This window comes from Garra rufa, chromosome 19 (assembly GCF_049309525.1).
Source record: "Garra rufa chromosome 19, GarRuf1.0, whole genome shotgun sequence".
In the NCBI taxonomy this organism is placed as follows: Eukaryota; Metazoa; Chordata; class Actinopteri; order Cypriniformes; family Cyprinidae; genus Garra; species Garra rufa.
The window spans coordinates 8,184,481-8,209,596 of NC_133379.1; the positions used below are offsets into that span (position 1 = coordinate 8,184,481).

The 25,116-nt window shown below is 37.9% G+C and overlaps 1 protein-coding gene across 3 annotated transcripts in view; it reads left to right on the top strand.

The window, feature by feature from the left end:
- The window catches only part of ebf1b (EBF transcription factor 1b), a 141,249-nt gene extending 128,733 nt beyond the window's left edge, over positions 1–12,516 (top strand). Inside the window, exons 13-17 of one of the 3 annotated variants that reach the window (XM_073824128.1) lie at positions 710–887; positions 1,056–1,235; positions 3,916–4,110; positions 7,044–7,112; positions 9,249–12,516. In XM_073824128.1, coding sequence (XP_073680229.1) covers positions 710–887; positions 1,056–1,235; positions 3,916–4,110; positions 7,044–7,111 — 621 coding nt within the window. In that variant the 3' untranslated portion in view covers position 7,112; positions 9,249–12,516. The remainder of the gene's footprint in view (positions 1–709; positions 888–1,055; positions 1,236–3,915; positions 4,111–7,043; positions 7,113–9,248) is intronic. The other 2 variants (XM_073824129.1, XM_073824130.1) reach the window with 2 other exon arrangements.
- Positions 12,517–25,116: the final 12,600 nt, after the last annotated feature.

The following is a 25,116-nucleotide window of genomic DNA, read 5'->3' on the forward strand; positions in this document are numbered from 1 at the left end:
GACCTTTATTTAATGCAAAGTAAAAAAAAAAAAACATAAAAAAAGTTTTTAACTTTTTTTGTTGGATTTTCATATTTTATTATTGAGACTCTGACACAAGAAAAAATTAAAACAATGACATTTACATATAAAAAACGCATTTGAAAGTAGAAAAATAAAGACATGATAAAGTTTTTAATTTGACATTTATATAATGCAAAGTTTAGTAAAAACATAAATATGTTTTTTTGCTTTTTTTTGGATTTTCATATTTTATTATTGAAACCCTGGCACAAGAAAAAAATGCAACAATGACATGTACATATAAAAGAAGTATTTAAAAAGTAGTAAAAAATAAAGTCATGGTATTTTTTGTTGTTGTTTGATGGTCCCCCTAGAAATTCAATTGACTAATAAGTAACTTTTCTAATACATGCCAACTATAACTCTCATTCTATTTGACAGTATTTGACTGTTCGCTTAGGGTTAGTAGAATAAGTTGACATGCACTTGCAAAGTTACATATAGTCAGTAGAATATATCTTGGAAAAAACATCAAAATAAAGTGTTAGCACATATTAGGCAGTCGGTATACTATACAGGAAGTCTAAAGGTGAATATTAAAATAAAGTGTTGCCAAAATCAGTCCAAGGACATCAAAGTGGAAAACACATACATATATACAATGAAAGTGTTCAATTTGGAGAGATGATGGATCATTTTTCCTTAGGAAATTATTCTCAAGCGAGCAGCAGACATTGCTGAAGCCCTGTACAATGTGCCACGAAACCACAACCAGCTCACCGGCCTCACCAACAGCTCCGTCCACGCAAGCATGATGGGAGTGAACTCCTTCACTGGACAGCTCGCCGTTAACGTCTCAGAGTCGTCTCAGGGTGGAAACCAGGGTGAGATATAGCCTCTCTCACTTTTTCCTCTTCACAAACATACACTCTAGCTCTAGTGTAAGTTAAAGAAAACGTGATGTGTAGGATGAAGTTCATCAAAGATGAGTACTGCCACAGTACTTTAACATTAGGGTAAATAGACTAAGTTCTTTTTGTGTCTGGCTGCAGGTTTCAGTCGTAACACAAGTAGCGTATCACCACATGGATATGTGCCCAGTTCCACCCCTCAGCAGAGCAGTTACAATACGGTATCCACCAGCATGAACGGCTACGGCAACAGCGGCATGACCAACCTGACCGGCTCCCCAAGCTTCCTGAACGGCTCTGCAGCCAACTCGCCCTACGCAAGTGAGTACTGAGATGTGATTTTCTATAAATGCTGCTTTTCTTTCACAAAGCACAAAAGGAGATGTTTAGCAGAATGTGCAAGCTGCTCTTTTCCAGTCAAAGTGAAATTATAAAATATCTGTAAAAGTACAATAAAAAAAAAATTAAGTTGTAAATATAACAAAGAGTTTTGGAATAAGTTTTACAAGAAAATATTATTTCAGTCTTTTTAATTTAATGTGGAATCTGACCCTTCTGGTAGCACTTTAGTATAGGGAGCAATTCTCACTATTAACTAGTTGCTTATTAGCATGCCTTATTATTAACATATTGGCTGTTTATTTGTACTTATAAAGCATTTATTGTACATGACCATATTCTCCATCCGTAATCATAGCTTACTAATAGCTTACTAACTGTTAATAAGCAACCAATTTAAAAGTTCATTGAGGCAAAAGTTGTAGTAAATAGTTTGTTAATAGCAATAGTTATCACCTTACTTACACAGTTGATTGATTACATTCATAATTGCAAACATTTTTTGTATTACAAGTTTTCGAAAATGTTAGGTTTAAATATGCAAATGAGGCATTATTTAATCAAATATGTGATAATTTGCATATATTTATAGTACAACAATCTAAACACTTTAGATTGTCAGTTTCAAAATTCTCGTTTAATTTTTTGTACTCCATAATTCAGAAAAAAACTTTATGAAAGAAACACTTTTTTTTTTTTTACCTTTTTTGGGAAATAAAATGTTGTATAAAATCAAGCAAATCATATATGAACAAATCCCTCTGTCAAAACCTTCAGGATATAGATAGGATTATATAAATATAAAGTTTGGTGTGTGTAAGTGCTACTGAAGTGGGGATTTACAGCTCAGTGTAGGAAAAAAAACTTATTTTGAGAAAACAGCCTTTAAAAATATGCATTGTAATTGAAATCTATTGACACAAATAGATAAAGTGCTATAAAAGAAACACTTAACAGTGTTTTGTAGATGTTTTCTTTCCACTAGTCTGAAAAAACACTTTATGAAAAACCAAAAAGCCCAAAATCTCAAACTTGATAGGTGCATAAAAAACATTGTTTTTGCCTGTAGTGTCTCCCCTTAAAATAGAGTGAACCCATTTTTTATTTGTGAAATTTACTAGCAATTTGTGAGCGAAAATTGTTTCTGTAACACTTTAGTATAAGTGCAAGTTCTTATTGTTAACTAGTTGCTTATTAGCATGCCTATATTAACATGTTTTTTCTGTTTATTAGTACTTCTAAAGCATTTATTCTACATGACTATATTCTACATCCCCAATACCTAAACTTAACAAGTAACTTACAAACTATTAATAAGCAGCAAGTTAGGAGTTTAGTGAGACAAAATTCATAGTTAATGATTTGTTATTTGCAAGAGTTGGACCTTAAAATAAAGTGTGACTACATTTCTTTATAATTACTTCAGAAAATTCTAATCCTAATTTTTTTTCCCATTGTAGTTCGCATGGCCCATGTTTTATATTCAAAGTTATCTGAAGCCATATATATGATTGTTTTATGCCAGAAACAGATTGTCATTTTTAATTTGAGTAAAACCTTGACTTCTAACTCTGACTTGCACCTTAAGACAAAATGTGATGTCAAGACGTCAGACCTACTGTGACACGCTTTCATGCACAATGTTTAAATACATACAAGTGTAAATGAGCAATAAAATACATTCAAAAGGCATTTAAAATTTGTGGTGAGATTTGACAGTTGACATGTTTAATTCACATGCTCCAACAAGCCCTTGTTTCCAAATAAACTTCTGTCTTTGATGCACAATCATTGCAGGAAGTCTGACAGTATGGGCCTTTAGGTCTGATAGAATTCCCAACTGAGAATTCCCACAATGCTCTGCAAGTCTATATTCAACAGCTCCTTAAAAGTTCTCTCTTGTTCGCCTGACAGTACCACCTCATTCCAGCTGTTAGTTATTGAGCTAATACTTAATTGCTCGCTCTTTCCAATTAACCAGACATGTGAAAGTGAGCCAGAGACAAAAGAACTGGGGATATTCAGAGAGTGATGTGTTTGTTTAGTTAATTATGACTGGAGCAGTGAGGGTGTGTGGGCAATCTGACACTAAATCTTCAAAAAGGCCAGACGAGCGGCACGCAAAACTTTGACACAAACACTCTGCGCAAAGGAAAACAAAGCAATCGGGAATTCGGCAACGCAGCCCTGCCCACTTTATCCTCCGATGACTCTAGTCCTCTTTATAAAAAATGGTTTTATTGCCTCTATCAAATTTAAATTCCATTTTGGCTGTTAATTAAATCAATAGAGAAATTGATGTCAACAAGTGTTGTAAAATTCTCACTTACACTTCCAGTCAATCCCAGAGACCCCTGTTAAGCTTCTAGTTTTCATTAATTGATTACTTTCAGCTGAATTAATTTAACAACTCGAATGGCTTATTTGTAGTTGTACCCTGGTTTGTGTTTAAGATTTTGAAATTTTTTATTAGCATCACAATGTTTAAGAAAAACCAGTTGTTCAAATGTACTCCTCTGTGATTTGGATGAATTGCAACTAATGGTTTCCACCCCATGCTCTGTTCCCCAAGACTTTTTATTTCCTAATTTATCTCTTCCGTCCGTGTCTTTTTGCTAAATCCAAAATGTATTTCTCAATCTCACTCTCTGCATTCCTGCAGTCGTCCCCTCCAGCCCGACCATGGCCTCCTCCACCAGCCTGCCCTCAAACTGCAGCAGCTCCTCTGGAATCTTCTCCTTCTCTCCGGCAAACATGGTTTCAGCTGTGAAACAGAAGAGTGCGTTCGCTCCCGTCGTTCGGCCCCAGTCTTCACCTCCACCTACATGCACCAGCACCAATGGGAACGGTCTCCAAGGTAACGCACAAGTCCTTCACATTCAGATTCTGCTGGGGTGGGTTTTTTAAGGCACTAATGACTTCATCAAACTTTGGAAACTGAAAATACTGCAGCAATAAAAAGGTTGTTGACCAAAATCAGTGACAACACTGTATAAAACTGTGCAAATTACTTCTAGAGGGTTACATAATTTATGAGCACAAATCTGTTTTAACTCAAATTGGCACATTTTTGTGTCTGTAGTTGGGATTTTTTTTATTGTAAATCTGTAATAGTCATAACCCTAGTAAAAAGTTATATATTTAAAACATTTTTATTTCATACTAAGTATAGTTCAAATCTGTGCTGATGTAAAAATGATAATTAAACTGTATTTGTAGTACTACTTGGGCACAATGCACATTTCTTAATATTAAGCCTAAAATATGTTTTAATGTCACTACTGATGAGGGTTGTATGATTTTTGAATAATATCAGCCTTATCAGCAAGATATTTAATGTTTACCTGAAGTATACTTGCAATAGTTCCACTTTAGGACAATCAAATATATAAATATACTTGCAAATATACTTGATTAAGTGCATTAATTGCATTAAGTGCAATTAATCAATTGCAGGGTATTTTAATTAAGTAGACTACCAGTCAAAAGTTTTTGAACAGTAAGATATTAAATGTTTTTAAAGTTTCTTCTGCTTACCAAGCCTGCATTTATTTGATCAGCAAAACCAGTAAAATTGTGAAATATTTTTACTATTTAAAATAACTGTTTTCTATTTGAATATATTTTAAAATGTAATTTATTCCTATGATCAAAGCTGAATTTTTAACATCATTATACCAGTTTTCAGTGTCACATGATCCTTCAGAAATCACTCTAACATGCTGATTTGCTGTTCAAGATTTTTTTATTATTATTATTACTTTCAATATTTTAAACAGTTGAGTAATTTTTTTCTGAATTTTTGATTGAATAGAAAGATCCAAAGATCAGCATTTGTCTGAAATAAAAAGCTTTTGTGACATTATACACTGTACTATTTCATTTTTTTTTTTTTTTTTTTTTTTTTTTTGGAAATAAAGTTTAGAAATATAACTTTAATTTAGCAAGGATGCTTTAAATTGATCAAAAGACGATGATAAAGACGTTTATAATGATACAAATGATTTTTATTTCAGACAAATGCTGATCTTTGGATCTTTCTATTCAATCAAAAATTCTGAAAAAAATTACCCAACTGTTTAAAATATTGAAAATAATAATAATAATAAAAAAAATTCTTGAACAGCAAATCAGCATGTTAGAGTGATTTCTGAAGAATCATGTGACACTGAAAACTGGAATAATGATGTTAAAAATTCAGCTTTGATCATAGGAATAAATTACATTTTAAAATGTATTCAAATAGTAAACAGTTATTTTAAATAGTAAAAATATTTCACAATTTTACTGGTTTAGCTGATCAAATAAATGCAGGCTTGGTAAGCAGGAGAAACTTTAAAAACATTTAAAATCTTACTGTTCAAAAACCTTTGAACCTTTGACCTTTGAATTTTTTTCTGAATTTTTGATTGAATAGAAAGATCCAAAGATCAGCATTTATCTGAAATAAAAAGCTTTTGTAACATTATACACTATACTATTTCATTTTTTATTTATTTATTTTTTTTTGGAAATAAATTTTAGAAATATAACTTTAATTTAGCAAGGATGCTTTAAATTGATCAAAAGACGATGATAAAGACGTTTATAATGATACAAATGATTTCTATTTCAGATAAATGCTGTTATTCTGAACTTTCTATTCATCAAGGAAACCTGAAAAAATTCTACTCAGCTGTTTTCAACATAATAATAATAATAAATGTTTTTTGAGCAGCAAATCAAAATATTTCAATGATTTCTGATTTCATGTGACTAGAGTAATGATACTAAAAAATCGGCTTTGAAATCACAGGAATAAATTACATTTTAAAATGTATTCAAATAGAAAACAGTTCTTTTAAATAGTAAAAATATTTCACAATTTTACTATTTTTAATAATCAAATAAATGCAGTTTGGTGAGCAAAAGAGACTTCTTTAAAAATCATACGGTTCGGAAACTTTTGACTGGTAGTGTACATAAATATGTAAATGTATTTTTAGAATAAAAATACATTTGTAGCATGAAATAAATGTATTTCTAATACATTTTAGTAATTTTTCAAGGAAATATGACAGTAATGTTTAATGTTTAATTGATACTGAAGTACAATACTGATTATAATAGAAAGTCGTTAGTTAGAAATTCACTAATCTAACTAGCCGACAAAAAAATGTCAATTCAGACAATGTCTGAATATGTATTTTTATCAAAAAAGATTTCTTTTTTTTTTTTGGTGAATACATTACAGTTCAAATGTTTGGGATTGGTATGATATTTTAATGTTTTTTATGTCTCTAATGCTCATCAAGACTGCATTTATTTGATAAAAAATACTGTTAAATTGTGAAATTTTTGTTAAATTTAAATAACTGTTTATATTTGAAGATATTTTGCATTTTTATTTATCTCAGTGATGGCAAAGCTGAATTTTCAGAAGTCATTACTCTATTCTTCAGTGACACATGATCCAAAATCATTTTGTTTGTTTCTTAAGAAACGTTTATTATTGTCAATCACAAAAGTTTGTTCTGGTGTTTATGGAAGAGTTTGGTTAGGAATAGAAAGTACAAAATACTTTTGTCACTTTTATTCAATTTAATGCATTAAAAAATACTGACCCCAAACATTTAAATAGTACAGTATGTGACACCACTAAAGTCCAGTGGGGATCTGTGCCGTAGTAAACTAGAGGCATGAATATCTAATCTTCCTTTTGACCATATACTCACCCATCATTCGGTCTGATATTAACCTCTCTTTCTCTCTTCTTTCCCTTTCCCTTCTTCTTCTCTCCACTGCCCTCAGATCAGTCTTTTGTCGACTCTAACAAGTACTCCACAGCCAGCGCGCTCCAGGGCCTGGCCTTCTCCTGAAGTATGTTACTCATCTGTTACTCCTCCCACATCCATCCCACTGTTTCTAAATCTGATCATCCATATGCCAACAAATAACAGTGCTCTAGCATAATAAAAAACAAGTATTTTTTAAGGTGAAGTGTGTAGTCTGATGTTCAAATATTTAAAATCCCAGCTATAAGAAATTCAGTGATGACAGTTGGAATTGAAACTGCTTGGCAGGTCAGTGTTTAAGAAACCTGTTCGAAATCAGTCATTATTTTTGCAGTTCCATTTGAAAATGATACACTTCACCTTTAAATATCCCATGTTTCCCATATTTGACACTCCAGTTTTCTATTTCAGTACATCATGCTATACACATGCATTGAAAATTGTCACTGTCGATTTTATGTGTGAGTGTGTGTTCGCATGCTTTCAGGGTTTGTGTTTTTCACCTCCAGCGGTTCCTAGAAAACACAACTCCTCCAAAACAGTCCACCTCTCTTCTTTTCTTGTTTGTCAGCAGTTGCTAAACTCATGTTGAGTCAGATCTGCAGTGCTAAGCATTTTCCTCACGCTTAAAAAAAGTTCATGTTGACCTAACTCGTGTTAAAGAGAATGACGTTTCTGGCATGAATTTCAACTGATGTGACATTACACTCTTTTAGATTTCCTTTCATTTAAAATTTTAGATGGCGTACACCAGGGCAAGCGTGACCTTACAAGCCCAGAAAGTGCTTGCAAACAATTAAGAGTCAGCTGAAGAAGGAGAAGTTCACCTCCAGAACAAAAATGTACAGATAATTTATTCACCTCCTTGTCATCCTATATGTTCATTTCTGTTTTCTATTTGGATATATTTTCAAATGTAATTTATTCCTGTGATCAATGCTGAATTTTAGCATTATTACTCCAGTCTTCAGTGTCACATGATCCGTCAGACATCGTTCTAATATGCTGATTTTCTGTTCAAGAAAAATGTATTATTATTATCATTCTCAATATTCAAAACAGTGTTGTTTTCGTCAACGATGACGATGACAAAATCATTTCGTTGACGCCACTTTTTTCATGACGATAACGAGACGATGACGAGATAAAAATGGCTCGTTGATGACTAAAACATGACGAGACGTGTGTGAGTTTTCGTTGACGAGACGAGAATAGACGAAAATGTTAGTGGGTGGTCCGTCAGACGTTTAAAATGCATTACATTTCTGCTTATTGTGCATGCCAATTGAAACCGAAAAAAGTACCTGCCGCTATGGCAAGCCGTTTTAGCATTAAATACTCTTTGCTATACTAGTATGGCAAGCCGTTTTAGCATTCCATCCTTGTTTGTCTTTTATGTTCTAAAACATTCCTTCATTATTGTAATTATTGGTGAAAATAGTCGATCCGGAAGCTCACATTGTGTTGAACTATAGATCTGCTATTTTCACAACTTATAAGTGACACTACCCAACAGCAAAATACTTACTGACCTACATTAATTTGTTAAAAGACTACTTTTTCCCCTTTTTTTGACTAAAACTAGACTAAAACCTTTTTGACTTTTCGTCGACTAAAATTTGACTAAAACTATCACATATAGAAGTGACTAAAATTTGACTAAAACTAATAACCATTTTAGTCCAAAAGACTAAGACTAAGACTAAATCTAAGATGGTTGTCAAAAACAACACTGTTTAGAAAATAGCGATCATTTCGCTAGATTAGACCCTTCGTCCTCTGCTGGGATCATTTCGAGTCGTTTGAAGCAGCATTTAAAAAGAATTTTAGAAGTTCAAACTCGGGGGCACTATAGAAGTCCATTATATGGAGAGAAATCCTGAAATGTTTTCCTCAAAAAACATAATGTCTTTACGACTGATAAAGAAAAGCACGGGGGTGTCTAAATTATCTGTAAATTGTTGTTCTGGAAGTGAACTTCTCCTTTAATCAAGCTCTTCAGATTAGGATTTATCCCTCATCTGAAGGGGCCAAGGTTTATTACGCAAATGTGGAAACAGATTTCCGAGTTTAAAGAACTGCGGATATTATGAAACCATTGTAGCTTGTGCTGGCTTTGCTGTACAACTCAAACTCTCATAGATGTTAGTTTCATTGCAGGTCTGTTTGAATAATGTCATATAAAGTGAACTAACACTCTGTATCTTTTTCTCTTTCACAGTTATCCCTGGAATGATTGTTCCTCCAATGTAGGGTGAATCTGTGCGTGTGTGCGTGCGTGTGTGTGCAGAAGGAAAGATGAAACATGCTCTTTCATGCCACTGAGCGTGTGCAGAAAACTCCGGCGCTGGACTGACCTCGCGGTCCTATTCTGAAGGATGAAAAACGACAAACTCAGGCCCTTTTTAAACACAATCTGCTTTGAAACAAAAAGATATAGAGGAAGAACGACACGAGATAAAAAAATATCGAACTGAACTGTTGTACCTCCCTGTTTTGATGTTGAAATTTGTACTCACCTTCTAGACACTTTTTAAGATAAGGGGCGACAGCACAGACGAAGCTCAGCCGCCCGTCTACACTATAACATGAGAGGTCTATTTATTTTAAAAACGTAGTTATTGATTTGCCATCATATTTGTGTGTTTCTGTGTGTACCACCCTTTTATGAATTGATAACTGACACAATATTGCAGTGGTTTCTATTTATGATTTTACGTAGATGAAGGATTTTTGCGCAGTAATGTCCCACTGAATTTGAAAAGTTGCATTTGAGTTTGAAAAAGTCTACAAAATGCCAGCATTGTAAATTCGTATCAAAACTGCGGCGGGCGAAAATATAATTTATGCCTTTTTTTATCATAGTTAAAAAACTATTCACTGTCACTGTCATACTCATATTCCATTTGCTGAGATTATGCTGCCTTCAAGTCCTCCTGGGAAGTTATGAATCGAAAAAATATTTTAAAGAGGCTTTGGTTGGGAGAAAATAGGCATGTTTGGCAATTTCATATTTCGCTGCTTTTTAGCATCACTGCAACAAAATTAAAGGATAGTTCTCTCAAAAATGAAAATTTAGTAATTTGGTTAGCCACATTATTAAAAATATCAACAGAAGAATAAAAATTGTAAAAGTTTAGACCAACTTGAGGGTGAGTAAACAATGACAAGTTTTCATTTTTGGGTGAACTATCCTTTTCAAAGCAAAGGATGCATGTAATCTATGTATGTATTTTATATGGTTATGCCTTTAAAGAATGAAAAGTAGTGTTTTTGGTTAAGCTTTATTGCTATTCTCGATCCATAGCACACAGACTGCATATTAACAGTGAATTTTCAAAATTACTAAGATTAATTTGTTCCCACAATGATTTGAATTGGCATGGCACTAACTCAGAAAGACAAAGAAAAGAAACTACTATTCTCACTGGAGATGAAAATATTGCGTTGGTGACTTGAAGGCAACATTTGACATTTCATTCTCATCTCTACCCAGTTTTATCATTACATAACGCCAAAATGTATAGACCAAACACTTAATCATAGTAACACAAAAGGGTCAAAGACAAGTACTCATTATCTACAGAGACAAGCCCAAAAAGCGATTGCTGCCTTCTTTTTATAGCTACTCCCTATGGAGGATTTGTATTTGCAGTGTCAACAAAAACGCAAATTACTGTGTTTAATGCCATTTTAATGACTTTTTTTCTAATTTGTTTGTGTTGTAGAAAAAAACTGTGATAACTTTTCATACTTTACTTTGCAATGGACTTCTTCCAGTAGGTAATGTTCAGAATGAACCGACTGAAAAGTCGAGGAGGAAGACAGTTAAGTATTTAATTTTCGCTGGAGCCGTTTTGCTTTTGTTTTAGTTTAGTGGAACTCAGCTGGTTTTGCTTTGAGACCCAGAGTTTGTCCAACACAGCTTTGAAATGATCATGCTAAGGTAATGAAAATCTTTCAAATCAACACTGAAATGCATTCTGATTAGAACTATGCACATTATATGATTCATAGCATTTTATGTCCTGTCAGATCAGACCTGTTGGCCATTTTTTGGCCACGTCCCACCAGTTGAGAACTACCGATGTAGATCAATCTGATCGTGTGTTCAGAAGATGAAGGTTTTTGACGGCATAGTCAGCACTGTGAAAGCTCTGTACCCTTCTCACGAAGGATTTGAGATCTAGATGAAGCCATTACTTTGGATTCTAGCGTGTGTGCTTTGTACAGACTGATAAATATGTTTGATTTCTCTTTTATTTTGCCAAAGTCATTGTTTGAAATCTATTTATACATCAGAATGGAGTCATAAGGCAGCTTTATACAACCTAGTGTCACTGATATAATGTTTACGACATGCTTAGCAGATCTCATTGACTTTAGCTCTGAGGTTTTGGATGATCACGAAGGGATATATGTAGGATATCCTTATGAATATTGTATGTATGTATCGCTCAAAATTGTACATGCTTCAAACTGTCATTTGTCATGTTTGCGTGTTTTTCGCTCAGCGCTTGGCGATGATTTGTTTTTATTTTGGTCATCTGCCAAGTTTTGTCCATAAATGTGATTTTGGAATTTAGTTTGTATAGTAATTTTTGTATGTCAAAAACAACCTTTTTTGGCCATTCGCACAGAGCGATTGGTTTTTTCTTGTTGAAAATGTGTTATACCATGTTTGTTTCAGATGGCAAATAGTTTAATGCAATGAAGTTTGAGAATATATTCACCATGTAAACAATATAATCTATTAATTTTTCTTCTCTGGAGCTTACAGAGAAAAGGATAGTTATTGTTTTCATACAGATACAGTAATATCTCCCTGTTTTTGAATATTTTCTCTCTGGAATTTGCTTTTTTAAAGGAAAAATAATACACAATATCTTTTCCTTTATTTCCCTTGTCGATAATTCCACAACCCTTGTCTTTTTTTGTGGAAATGTACCAACAATCAAATGTCTTAATGCAGATTTCTCTTTTTTACATTATTTATTTATTTTTAAAAACTTTATTTAGATAGTTTGGTTAGAAAAAGATAAATGAACAAGTTAAACTATGGAGTAACAGCACAAGAGTCTATACAGCTTTTTCGCTCGTTCATGTCATTCCATGACACTCTTCTCCACTGTCATGTCTTAAAGAGTTTCATCCCATTTTTTGTTCCAGTGCATCACTTCACAAAATGTTCTGTGTTTCTTTCTAAATCATGCTTTCCCCATTTTTAAAATGGGCATCAATTGCAAAGTTATCATTTGATGGTTATTTGATTTATTGATGAATATGTCACATGTCCAAATTGACAAGTCATCTGCTATTTTTCCTGTTGATTACATACTTGTAGACTGGACTTTCAGTGGGCAGTTATTACTGGTGAAAAATATAAAAAGAAACTACTGTAAAGATGATCATTTTTTAAATTACCTTTGAACTGTAAAATAACTTTTTGACTTTCACAATATTTAATTAAAGTTTCCTCTTGTCTGTGACTCTTCATTCTTTGTGTGTTTTTCCTTATTGTAGTTGTTGCTAATTTCAAAAATTTTAATTGATTTTCAAACATAATGTGAGGAACAATGCTAAGCTGTTTAAATTTTAGTTGCTGTGGTAAAATAACGCAATAAGCCCCAAGAAGCAGTGGTTTATAGTGAATTTATAACAGCTAAGGGGCGTTGTAAAATAAAGCAGTAAGCCCCAAGAAGCCGTGGTTTGTCATGAATTCCAATTGGTTCCAACAAAGTGGTTGCCGAGAAACACACAAGCGTAAACAAAGGTGCAGGTTTGTAGCAGAGCCAAAGAGAAACAGAGTTACGACACTCCCATAGGCTTCCATAGGAACTGAGGAATGCGGAAGTAAAGCGTGTCATGGAGCGGCCAATAGTTCCAAACAACCAGTAGTTCATCCATAGAAGCCCATTAATTTCAACTCTTCTCAAGTACAGTCGCTTATAAATTGAAGAAATTACTGCATTTTTTTGACATTTTAACGCATCAGTTGACCTCTCGAAAAACTGGCCAATAGTGGTATTTTATGAAGCATGTTATAGTTAATGTTTATCGTTAAAAAATAAACAGTTATACTGTAAATGCAGTTATTTAACACGAGAAACACCGTAATAGCGACCATAACCAGATACTAGTTGTCATATTTTTACGTTTTTAGTCTTTCTGCAATCTTTCTCTCACTGTAGGAGGTTGAATGAGTTTCAGTAAAGACTGCATTCAAAAAACACGATAAAAATGTATGCTGAATGCAATTTGTTACCTTGTGTTTTTTAAACACTATTTTCACCTTTTCTATTATGTTAAATGCCATTTTTGCTTGCCTTTTATAATATTCACTTATGTTGTATATTTGAATATCATAAAACACGAGTAAATTAATTTTTTTTTATTTAACATTAAATCGTTAAATCGAAACATATAAAAAAAGAGTGTTTGATCATGTCCAAATACACATGCAGATGTATTTAACCTTAAATATTACACTAACTGTAATATAAATACTATATTAGAAAATTTTATCTTTTAAATGGTCAGGATCATTATTGCACATATTATTTAGTACAGGAAAAAACTCAAAATATTAACTAAATATAACTGAACTATATATTACAATTATTTAATTGAATAAAAGTTACAATTAAGCACTTCACATTTGACTGCCAAAGAGTATGAGAACATATTAATTATGTCTCTTTATCACTCCCCAAAATAAAATGCGATTGTAAAGCGTATTCAGAGAAGTTATCAATACACAATGCACATTATGTGTTAACAATTACTCGAAATTGCTGCAAATATAGTAAAACTGCTGCCTATCCTACTTAAAACCATTCAAACAGATTGACAGCGCGGAGCTGTTTGGAACTATTAAGAGCTCCATGAACCACGTGACCGTGCGGCGGCGAGATCAAAGCGTGTCGCAACGTCTAGGTTACGTAGGTAACCCTAGTTCCCTAAAGGAGGGAACGGAGACGTTACATTGGGAACTCACATTGAGATCTTACATGTGGAATGAAAGTAAATTCAATATATCCATAAATTTTTAGGGATATACGAGGGAAACAGCAGCCTTCTGGCTGACCGCAGGAAAATACTGAGAAATATTGCCACAACCTGCGGGGCGAAGGAGAGAGGAGGAGCACAGTCAGGGACTACTCCGCATCTAGGCCTGACTGCGGGGCATGGAGGACCCAGGGTTCACCGGAGGGCTACATCCTGGGAAAATAGCGCACGGATCCTCGTGGGAATGGCGCAGCAAGCCGACACCAGCCGTCCTCCCACTCACCTGAAGTCTTATGTTAAGACACCGGAGGATACGAAGCAGACAAAGAGCAGCGCGGTGCACCTGAAGTGCGCAGTGCGGTTTACGTATATTTGCAAAGCACGGACTGGTCACAGCAGTGCAGAAGCTGGATCTGCCTCCTCCAAGGGCAGAGCTTGCACGTTCACCACCTGATCGCGGAAAGGCGTGGTGGGAACCTTGGGCACATAACCGGGCCGGGGTCTCAAGATGACGTGAGAATTGCCGGGCCCGAACTCTAGGCACGCTTCGTTGACCGAGAAAGCTTGTAGGTCCCCTACCCTCTTGATGGAGGCCAACGCGGTCAGGAGCACTGTCTTTAATGACAGGAACTTTAGCTCGACTGACGCGAGTGGCTCGAATGGGGCGTCCCGCAGGGCCCAAAGGGCGACGGAGAGATCCAAAGAGGGTATGGGGCGCGGTCTGGGAGGATTCATCCTCCTCGCACCTCTAAGGCTAAGGAACCTCACGACCAAGTAGTGCTTACCAAGGGATGTTCCATCCACTGCATCGTGATACGCTGCAATGGCAGCAACGTACACTTTGAGAGTCGAATGGGACAGCCTGCGCTCCAACTTCTCTTGCAGGAAGGAAAGCACTACTGCAATCGGACATCTCCGGGGGTCCTCTCTTCGAGAGGAACACCAGTCAACGAATAGACCCCACCTCAGTGCGTAAGCCTGCCTAGTAGAGGGAGCTTGGGACTGAGTGATAGTTTCTAGGCTGGAGAGATCTGATGCGTCCCATCCAGGAGCCAGACGTACAGGCTCCACCAAACAGGACGCGGGTGCCGAACTGTGCCCATCCCCTAAGAGAAAAATCTCAAGGGGATTTTCCAGGGACGGGCTGCCGCGAGGGAAATGAGTTCTCGGAACCAGGTCCGGGTGGGCCAATGTGGCGCAACCAGCAGCGCCTGCTCCTCATCCTCCCTGAACTTGGTCTGTGCAAGGAGGCTCACTGGGGAAAAAGGCGTACTTGGGCCCCGGAGGCCAGCTGTGTGCCAGTGCGTCCCTGCCGAGGGGAGCCTCGTTGAGGGAGTGAAGCAACTGGAGGATTTGCGTGAGGCAAACAGATTTATCTGGGCCTCGCCGAAATGGCTACAAATCAGCTGGGCTGTCTCGGGGTGGAGTCGCCACTCTCCAGGGTGGGTGGACTGCCGTGAGAGCCGATCGGCTGCACGGTTGAGTTCTCCTGGATCTGTGTGAATGCCACGTAACAGTTTCAGCCACGTTTGACTCCATAGGAGCAGATGGCGGGCGAGTTGTGACAGCGATGAGCACTGGTCGCAGTACTGCCGATGCAATCCAGCACGTGTTTCTGGACCACGGGTTGAATACACGGCAACACTGCGGGAAAACGCCAGTCCAGAGTGTGCCACGACGCCATGCCCATCTCGGGACTCGATTGTGCTGAAGCGGTTTCATGTGAAGCGAGCCCAGCGGCGTTATTGTGGCTGTAGCTGACACATGCCCCAGGAGCCTCTTTTATAGAGGAACCGCTGTCTTGTGTCTGGATAGTTCCAGATGCTACAGCACTGACTGCGCTCACCTGTTGGTGAGGCGGGCTGTCATATTGATCGAGTCCAGCTCCATACCCAGAAAAGAGATCCTCTGCACTGGGGAGAGTTTGCTCTTCCCTTGGTAGACCTGAAGGTCCAGATGGCTGAGGTGCTGAAGCACCAGGTCCCTCTGTTCGCACAACAGATCTCGTGAGTGAGCTACTATGAGAAACCAGTCGACTAGATGGTTGAAAATGCGAGCGCCCGTCTGCCAGAAAGGGGACAGGGCAGGCTCCGCAGCCTTTGTGAAGACGCGGGGAGAGAGGGACAGGCCAAATGGAAGCGCCTTGTACTGACACGCTCGACCCTCGAGAGCAACCCGCGGAAGGGGTCAGCGTCGAGGAAGAATCGAGATGTGAAAGAAGGTGCTCTTCAGGTAGATGGCTGCAAACCAATCCTGGAGACGGAAGTATGTTAGTATGTACTTCGTCATGAGTACCCTGAGCGGCAGCCTGAGAAGGGACCGCTTCAGGGCTCTGAAATCCAGGATGGGTCTTAACCCACCGTTCTTGCTGGGCACGATGAAGTAGGGACTGTAGGACCCTAACTTCATCTCGGCTGGAGGGAGGGGCTGGATCACATCCTTCGCCAGTAGGACTGCGACCTCCGCACACAGGACAGTGGCATGCGCAGTGCTTCTGTGCCTGGGCGGACGCCCGGCGAACTGAATCGCATAGCCGAGACGTACCGTCCGTATCAACCACTGCGTGAGGGGTATCAAGGGAACGTTGACCGACATGACCATGGTGGGGCAGCCTGGGGGAGGAAAGGGAAGGGGATGATCCCAGAAGGATGAACATCCTGGAGAAAAGTCTGACTGCCATAAGCAGTGCTTACCTTCTTCCCTGGTTCCCGCGCTGGCGATATCCGGCTCCGAGTTCGGTTCCTAGGAGTGGAAGTGCTGCTCAGGAAGGAAACTCGGGGCCGAGGCCCCAGAGGTGAGGAAATTTGCTCTTTTTATGAAAATGTGGGGACCTGAGGGCCGACGGCAGCATCTGAGTACACAATAGCCATCGTCTGCTTCTGGACTGCCGAGAACTGCTGGGCGAAGTCCTCGATAGTGTCGCCGAATAGGCCGTTCTGGGAGATGGGAGCGTCGAGAAAGCGTGCCTTGTCTATGTCTGCCATCTGAGCCAAAGTCAGCCATAGGTGTCGCTCCTGAACCACAGCTGTGGACATCACCTGACCAAGGGCCCGTGCAGTGACCTTCGTCGCCCGGAGGGCGAAGTCGGTGGCCGCACGGAGTTCCTACAGCGTGCCCTGGTCAGAACCACCCTTGTGCAAATCTCTCAGCGCCTGGGCTTGATACACCTGAAGGGTGGCCATGGCGTGCAAGGCAGAGGCAGCTTGTCCAGCAGCATGGTAAACGCGGCCCGCTAAGGCGGACGAAGGATCACATGCTCTGGAGGGTAGATGCGGCCGATCCCGTCAGGTGGCAGCGCCGCGTGGGCAAAGATGCACCGCCACAGCGCGCTCAACCTGGGGAACCGACACGTATCGGAGAGGAGCTGGGCAGCGGGCGAGATGAAAAGGGCGCCCGCCATGTTTTCACCAGCTCCTCGTGCACCTCCGGGAAGAAAGGTACCGGGGGTACCCTGGCAGCTCGGAGGAGCATAGCCGAGAGCTTGGCGTCAACCTCCGACGGGGCAGCGACCACGGAGGGGCACTGCGCCGCCGGGATGGCATCCTCACTCTCAAGCTCTCCCTCTGATGCTGCAATAGACATCTCATCCTCCTGTGGAGCACCAAAAGAGACGCTCAGCCCGGCGTGCGGGGAAGCGTACTGCTCTGGGAACTCGACGGGCTCACACTGAGGTGCAGAAGACCGCAGGGCTTTGGCACCCGGCAGTACGTTCTGCACGGTGAAAGCATTGACGGCTAAACGACCTGTCGCGGGGCACCGAGGGGAGCCGCCTCGCGAACGAGCGGCGGGACTTCAGCGAAAGCATGGTCATGTGTTCGCAATGAACGCACGAACCACCCGTTCATGTCCGTCCAGAGAGGTAAGGAAACTGCCACATTCAGAAGCGCATGGCCGGAAAGCCATTCTGAAAAGAACTTCTTCACACAGCCGTGAGAAATCACTCTTTTAGTCCCGGTCTGCCCAGGGAGGAAAGCGCGGCACCACTGTGCACTCAAATGGGCTTGCTCGCTGGAGAGCAGAAGGCTTTTAATGGCCGTGAAAACGGCTGCCCGCAGGATCCCGCTGGCGGCTGCCAATCACTCATTTAGATATTACTCTTTTAGTCAGGCAGCACACCAGCGGGGAGAGAGTATGAACTCGCAGGAACAGCTTAAATCGCGTTGTAGGCTCGAGCATATAGAGAGGCTCCGAAGCGAAAATCTGAATGAGTGCTGCGTGCCGCCATCTTATATACCCGTATGTACGGGGGAGTGGCTTGGCCTGCAAATACCACTCGCCAATGTTCATTGGCCTTTTGAATAAGGCTCAGAGATGATTGGTCTCTCAAGTGAGTTCCCAATGTAACGTCGAAGTGATTCGACTGAAGGGGAACTCTCTTTCTATATGGCTCTGGTTTGTAGAGTAATTTACAACAGCTTAGAATGCGGCTCAACCAATCAGAATCAAGGACCGGAACTACCCGTATGTTAAGCAATATGCCCTAAGAAGCCATGGTTTACAGTGAATTTATAACAGCTAAGGGGCATTCTTAGGCAAGACACTAAGCGGAGTGTTATAAATTCACTGTAAATCATGGCTTCTTGGGGCTTATTGCTTTTATTAAACAGTTATTTTATATACGTAGTACGGTTTAACAAAACAGAATAGAGCAAATAAAGTTTAATGATATTAATAAAAACAGTATTCTTCCACCAAACAATGTAGTTCCTCAGAAATGGTTGTGGTTGCACCAATTTTATAATAAAGCAATAAGCCCCAAGAACCCATGGTTTACAGTGAATTAATAACAGCTAAGAGGGTGTTGTTAGGCATGACACAAAGCGGAGTGCCTAAAAACCCCTTAGCTGTTATAAATTCACTGTAAACCACGCCTTCACCTGGCTTATTGCTTATATAGAACAGTTATTCCATATATGTAGTAAGGTTTTACAAAATAAAACAGAGCAAATAAAGTGTAATGATATTAATAAAAACAGTATTCTTCTGCCAAATAATGTAGATCCTCAGAAATAGTTGTGGTTGCACCCTTTTTATAATAAAGCAATAAGCCCCAAGAAACCATGGTTTACAGTGAATTTATAACAGCTAATGGCCGTTGTTAGGCATGACACTAAGCGGAGCGCCTAAAAACGCCTTAGCTGTTATAAATTCACTGTAAACCACGGCTTCATGGGGCTTATTGCTTTTATAAAACAGTTATTCCATATACGTAGTAAAGTTTTACAAAACAAAACAGAGCAAATAAAGTGTAATGATATTATTAAAAACATTCTTCCGCTAAACAATGTAGTTTCTCAGGAAAGGCTGTGGTTCCAACAAAGCAGTTGCCGAGCAACACATAAATGTAAACGGCTTAGAACAGCTTAGAATGCAATCAGAATCAAGGACCGGAACTATCCGTTTTTTAATAAAGCAATATGCCCCATGAAGCTGTGGTTTACAGTGAATTTAGAACAGCTAAGGGGCATTGTTAGGCATGGCAATGAAGTGGAGTGCCTAAAACCTCCTTAGCTGTTATAAATTCACTGTAAACCATAGCTTCATGGGGCTTATTGCTTTTATAAAACGGTTATTGTATATACGTAGAAAGGTTTTGCAAAGTAAAGGCAAACATAAATGCAACACATAAATGTAAACAAAGGTGTAAGTTAGAGTAATTTACAACAGCTTAGAATGCGGCTCAACCAATCAGAATCAAGAACCAGAACTACCCGTTTTTTAATAAAGCAATAAGCCACAAGAAGCCTTGGTTTACAGTGAATTTATAACATCTAAGGGGCGTTCTTAGGCACGACACTAAGCGGAGTGCCTAAAATCTCCTTAGCTGTTATAAATTCACTGTAAACCATGGATTCATGGGGCTTATTGCTTTTATAAACAGGTTATTATATATACGTAAAAAGGTTTTACAAAGTAAAAGCAAATAAATTGTAATGGTATTAATAAAAACATTATTCTTCTGCCAAACAATGTAGTTCCTCAGAAACGATTGTGGTTACAATAAAGTGGTTGCTGAGCAACACAAAGGCGTATGTTTATTAAAGCAATAAGCCCCAAGAAGCCGTGATTTACAATAAGTTTTTAACAACTAAGGGGCTCCGCTTTGCATTGTGCCTAATAATGCCCCTTATAAATTAACTGTAAACCACGGCTTCTTGGGGATGATGGCTTTATAATAAAGCAATAAGCCCCATGAAGCCATGGTATACAGTGATTTTAGGACAGCTAAGGGGCCTTGTTATGCATGACAGCTAAGTGGAGTTCCTAAAACCCCCTTAGCTGTTATAAATTCACTGTAAACCACGCCTTCACCTGGCTTATTGCTTATATAGAACAGTTATTCCATATATGTAGTAAGGTTTTACAAAATAAAACAGAGCAAATAAAGTGTAATGATATTAATAAAAACAGTATTCTTCTGCCAAATAATGTAGATCCTCAGAAATAGTTGTGGTTGCACCCTTTTTATAATAAAGCAATAAGCCCCAAGAAACCATGGTTTACAGTGAATTTATAACAGCTAATGGCCGTTGTTAGGCATGACACTAAGCGGAGTGCCTAAAACCGCCTTAGCTGTTATAAATTCACTGTAAACCACGGCTTCATGGGGATGATGGCTTTATAATAAAGCAATAAGCCCCATGAAGCCATGGTATACAGTGATTTTAGGACAGCTAAGGGGCCTTGTTATGCATGACAGCTAAGTGGAGTTCCTAAAACCCCCTTAGCTGTTATAAATTCACTGTAAACCAAAGCTTCACAGGGCTTATTGCTTTAATAAAATGTTTATTCCATATTCGTAGTAAGGTTTCACAAAATAAAACAGAGTGTAAAGTGTAAATATATTGATAAAAATATTATTATTCCACCAAACAATGTAGTTCCTCAGAAACGGCTGTTAACACAAATGTAAAGAGGTATATTTTTGTAGTTTAATTTACAACAGCTTAGAATGCGGCTCAACCAATCAGAATTAAGGACCGGAACTATCCATTTTATAACAGCATTTATGACATTGTAATAAAGCAATTAATTATATATTTTATATGTATGTATGAATAAATGAAGTGACGAAATAGTGCAGAGGTTCAGACTATTGCATTTCACATGATCACACATAAGCCTGTCATCTGCGATAAAAGGAAGTCAATTTATATTCGCATCAGAAATTAAGTGCCCCTTATTAGTAATATAGACCCATTTTAATGACTCTAGTTCATTAATATATTACATCCTTCTGGCACAGAGAATATGCACACTGTCACTTTAACATATTAATGATGACTGGTCTTTTCTTTTTTTATTATTAAAATGCATTTGGCACTTAATTGATTCATCATTTACATTTACAGTCATCAGCAGATATACGCACATACTGTATGTAAAATTAAAATGATTTGACTGGCTTGAAAAATGTCTGTCCACTGACCTCAGTACAGGAGGTTGAGTTCTGCAAGAATTCAATGGCTCTGTCGGTTTTACATTTTCTTCCAATTATCTCACATTTATGTGTCCACTTATTTGTCCTGTAAAAGAAAGTATTGAGTATTCCTGTGTAGCCATGTAATAAGACTGCTTGTGTTCGGCTGTGATTAGATCATGCAATAGATCCTGCCTCTTGTGTTTGTGCATGTTTGCAAATAAACAATATAAGGGTGTTAATGGGATTAATTTAAAAAAGTAAACAGCTCACACATATATAACCACACTTTTAAAAATATAGGTGCTTTGAAAGGTTCTTCACAGCGATGCCATAGAAGAACCATTTTTGGTTTGACTAAGAACCATTCAGTCAAAGGTTCTTTAAAGAACCATCTCTTTCTTACCTTTTTATAATCTGAAGAACTGTCTTTCACAACAAAGAACCTTTTGTGAAACAGACAGGTTCTTCAATTGTTAAAGGTTCTTTATGGAACCATTTAGACAAAAAAGGTTCTTCTATGGCAAAGCACATTTTATTTTTAAAATTGAGTCAAAATCAAAGTTCAAATGGACTTAAAACATGATTAATGAGCAATCAATCGTTAAAATGAAAGGTACATCTCCACATCTGTGACCAGTGTTTGCCGAGCTCTGATGACTGATAATCCGAAAATAATTTTATTATTTTATTAAAAAGAACAGCTGAACATCAGTTCATAAATAAATTATAGAATTATTTAAATAAAATATATTGTTTAAATTGTTACTGCTGAGCTATTATTTTGGAATTAATAAACAGTAGGCTGATGAGAATTTTGCTTGGTTTTTAATAAATGAAGATTTAATTTGCAAAAACAGATAACTTCAAAATCTATGCAAAAATCATGATTTTTGAAAAATTTGTTTTTACCAAATAAACTCTTCAAATATTATTAACTGCATTGTTAATGTAAAAATACAAAATTTATTTTTTTGTTTTAATTCTGATAGTGTAAATAATGTTATTTACCCAAGAAAATGTGACTAAGACATGAATTCACATTTAATTAAAAATTTAAATAAAATAAAAAAATGTGAGGACTTTGCTTTCTCATTTCAGAACACCACTGCATATATAAATATTAAGTTTGTTCACTCAAAAAAATAATAACACAAATCCAAAACAAATCACATAATTTGAGTTATCATTCCTGGGGCCTCATTTATAAAACTTTCTTACGCACTGATTTGATCTTAGAGTGTTCGTACGATCAAATCCACGTCAAAGTACAGATTTATAAAAACCGTCTTTGACGTGGAAAAGTACTTATCTCCACGTCAGATTCCAGCTTGGCGTACGACCGTTTCCTTGTGGTAATGCCTGGTATTGCAGATAGTTCAGCCTCACTATAATTTGATTTCTTGCGCTCTTTTTTACTTGCCATTGTCACAGAGTTTTTGCTTTAGGAATGAGCTCATTTTATATGTTAATTAATTAAGCAGGGTCGTTTCGACGGTGGAACATTCAGCTGCACACAATTCCACGATCATTTGTGATTTATAGCCGAATGACTGGCGTATGCATGGATTTCGTGGTACGTTCGTTTTCTCTGAATCGCTCTTACGATCAAATCAGAAAAGTTCTTAGATAAAATCAAGGATGGTTTCTACGCAAGTCTTTATAAATGAGGCCCCTGGTTGTCATCCTTTCTAGATAATTATAACGTTTATTGTAATGTAATATACTAGTTGCCACTTAAGTAACTTAAAAGGATAGTTCACCCAAAAAATGAAAATTCTGTCATAAATTACTTTAAAAAAATTACATTTAAAATTATATTTAAAAATTGTTGAATAAAGTTAAAAAAAAAAAATCTTTATAACTTTACGGTCGAACCACTGTTTAATGATGTCCTTACTGCCTTTTTGGGCCTTCAGTGTGTCATTTGTGTTGCTGTCTCAGGGTCAGAAAGCTCTCAGATTTCATCAATAAGTAATTAATGATTTTCATTTTTTGCTAAACCATCCCTTTAACTCTAGGATTACATCTCCGTTGCTCAGTTTTAGTCCCAGTGTTGTGTGCATGGATGTTTTTGTAGAGAAACACAATCATTTTCAGGTCTTTATGCACTCACACATGAATACTACACTTGATCTTCTCTTTATTACCTTCAAGTGTGCTGTGTGCACACATGTTCACACACAAACACACACACAGAGCTGGGAGGTGTGTGACAATGATGGGAACACAGGGGGTTAAGTGACAGTGCTTTAGGCTTCCATTAGCTAATGGATCAGTGTGAGTGTGTCTTGCCACTTCCCTCCTGCGTTTAACCCCTGTGCGCCGCCCCCCGTCTCTCCCTCTGTCTGTCTGTCATACCTACCCACTCCTCTAATGCAGCCCCTGAACAGATTGATGAATAATAGAGGACATAATTTAACAATCAGGGATGGAGAGCTATTTATCCTGACTGACAGCGGGGTTGTTAAAATCATTGTAGAACCGTGCAAGGTTTGGGATGTTCGTGGGGTTAATGAGTGGGAGGGGACAACAGATTCTAGGTCAGTTTTACTCTGCATGTAGGGGCTAAGGTTAGTTTGGGATAATGGAATGGGTTCAACAATCATTCCAAGATTAAAAAAAAAAACTAGATTAATATGGAACAATCATAATTTCAAATAATCTAATTTATTTTGATTTAAAGGGGTCATCGGATGCAAAACTCACTTTTACATGTTGTTTGAACATTAATGTGTGTTGCCAGTTTGTGTACACAACCACCCTACAATGATAAAAATCCACCCAGTGGTATTTTTTTATCTTTAAAAGTAACATCCCCTTTTTAAAATCAGGTCATTCTCAGCTTCTTGTCGGTGTTACGGCACACAGACAGAGGCCACTCCCACGGTAGTTGATTGACATGAGCGCCTTACCTTAGACCCGCCCTCACCGAGCTAAAACAGTCTGACTCCGATCGCCATTGTGTGACTCTGGTGCAGGGGAAGACAAGAATGTTTCAGATTGAGTGATTGAGGTGTACTGTTGTTGGATGTAACAATGATTATAGCAGTCGTCATTTACTCCTGACATCTGAGCCGCTGGAGATGCAGAGGATTAACGTTACTTTCATTTTTGAAAGGAAAGCACCGATCCCGATCTACATATGCGTCTATGTTTGTGCAAATCATTCGTGATGCAGCTTTACCCACAGCAGAAGTGAGTATAAGGGTTTTTTATGTATCTTTGCAAATGGCCTTTCTCAATAATGTGTTGGTTAGCAAGTTTCGCAGCTAAATGCGGCTAAAGTAAATATTACGGCTCCTCATCCCATGGCAGAGAGGGGTGGGGCGGGCAGAGCTCATTAGCATTTAAAGGAACATGCAACAGAATAGCTCACTCTAAAGAGGGCTGATTTTGACAAGGTAAAACACTACCACTGAAACATTTTAACCAAAGTATGTTATAGACTTCTCATTAAGACCCTAAAGAATCATATCAACTTGACCCCTTTATACAGTAAATTAAATTAATCAGCATTTAAATCTAATACAATTAATTTGTTAATTTATAAGGTGAGGTGACATATGAACCTGGATCACCTTGCATGCTCAATAAAAATATATCTTTAAAGTTTGCAAATAACTAAGTTGTTACAATGTTTTTTTTTGTTTTTGTTTTT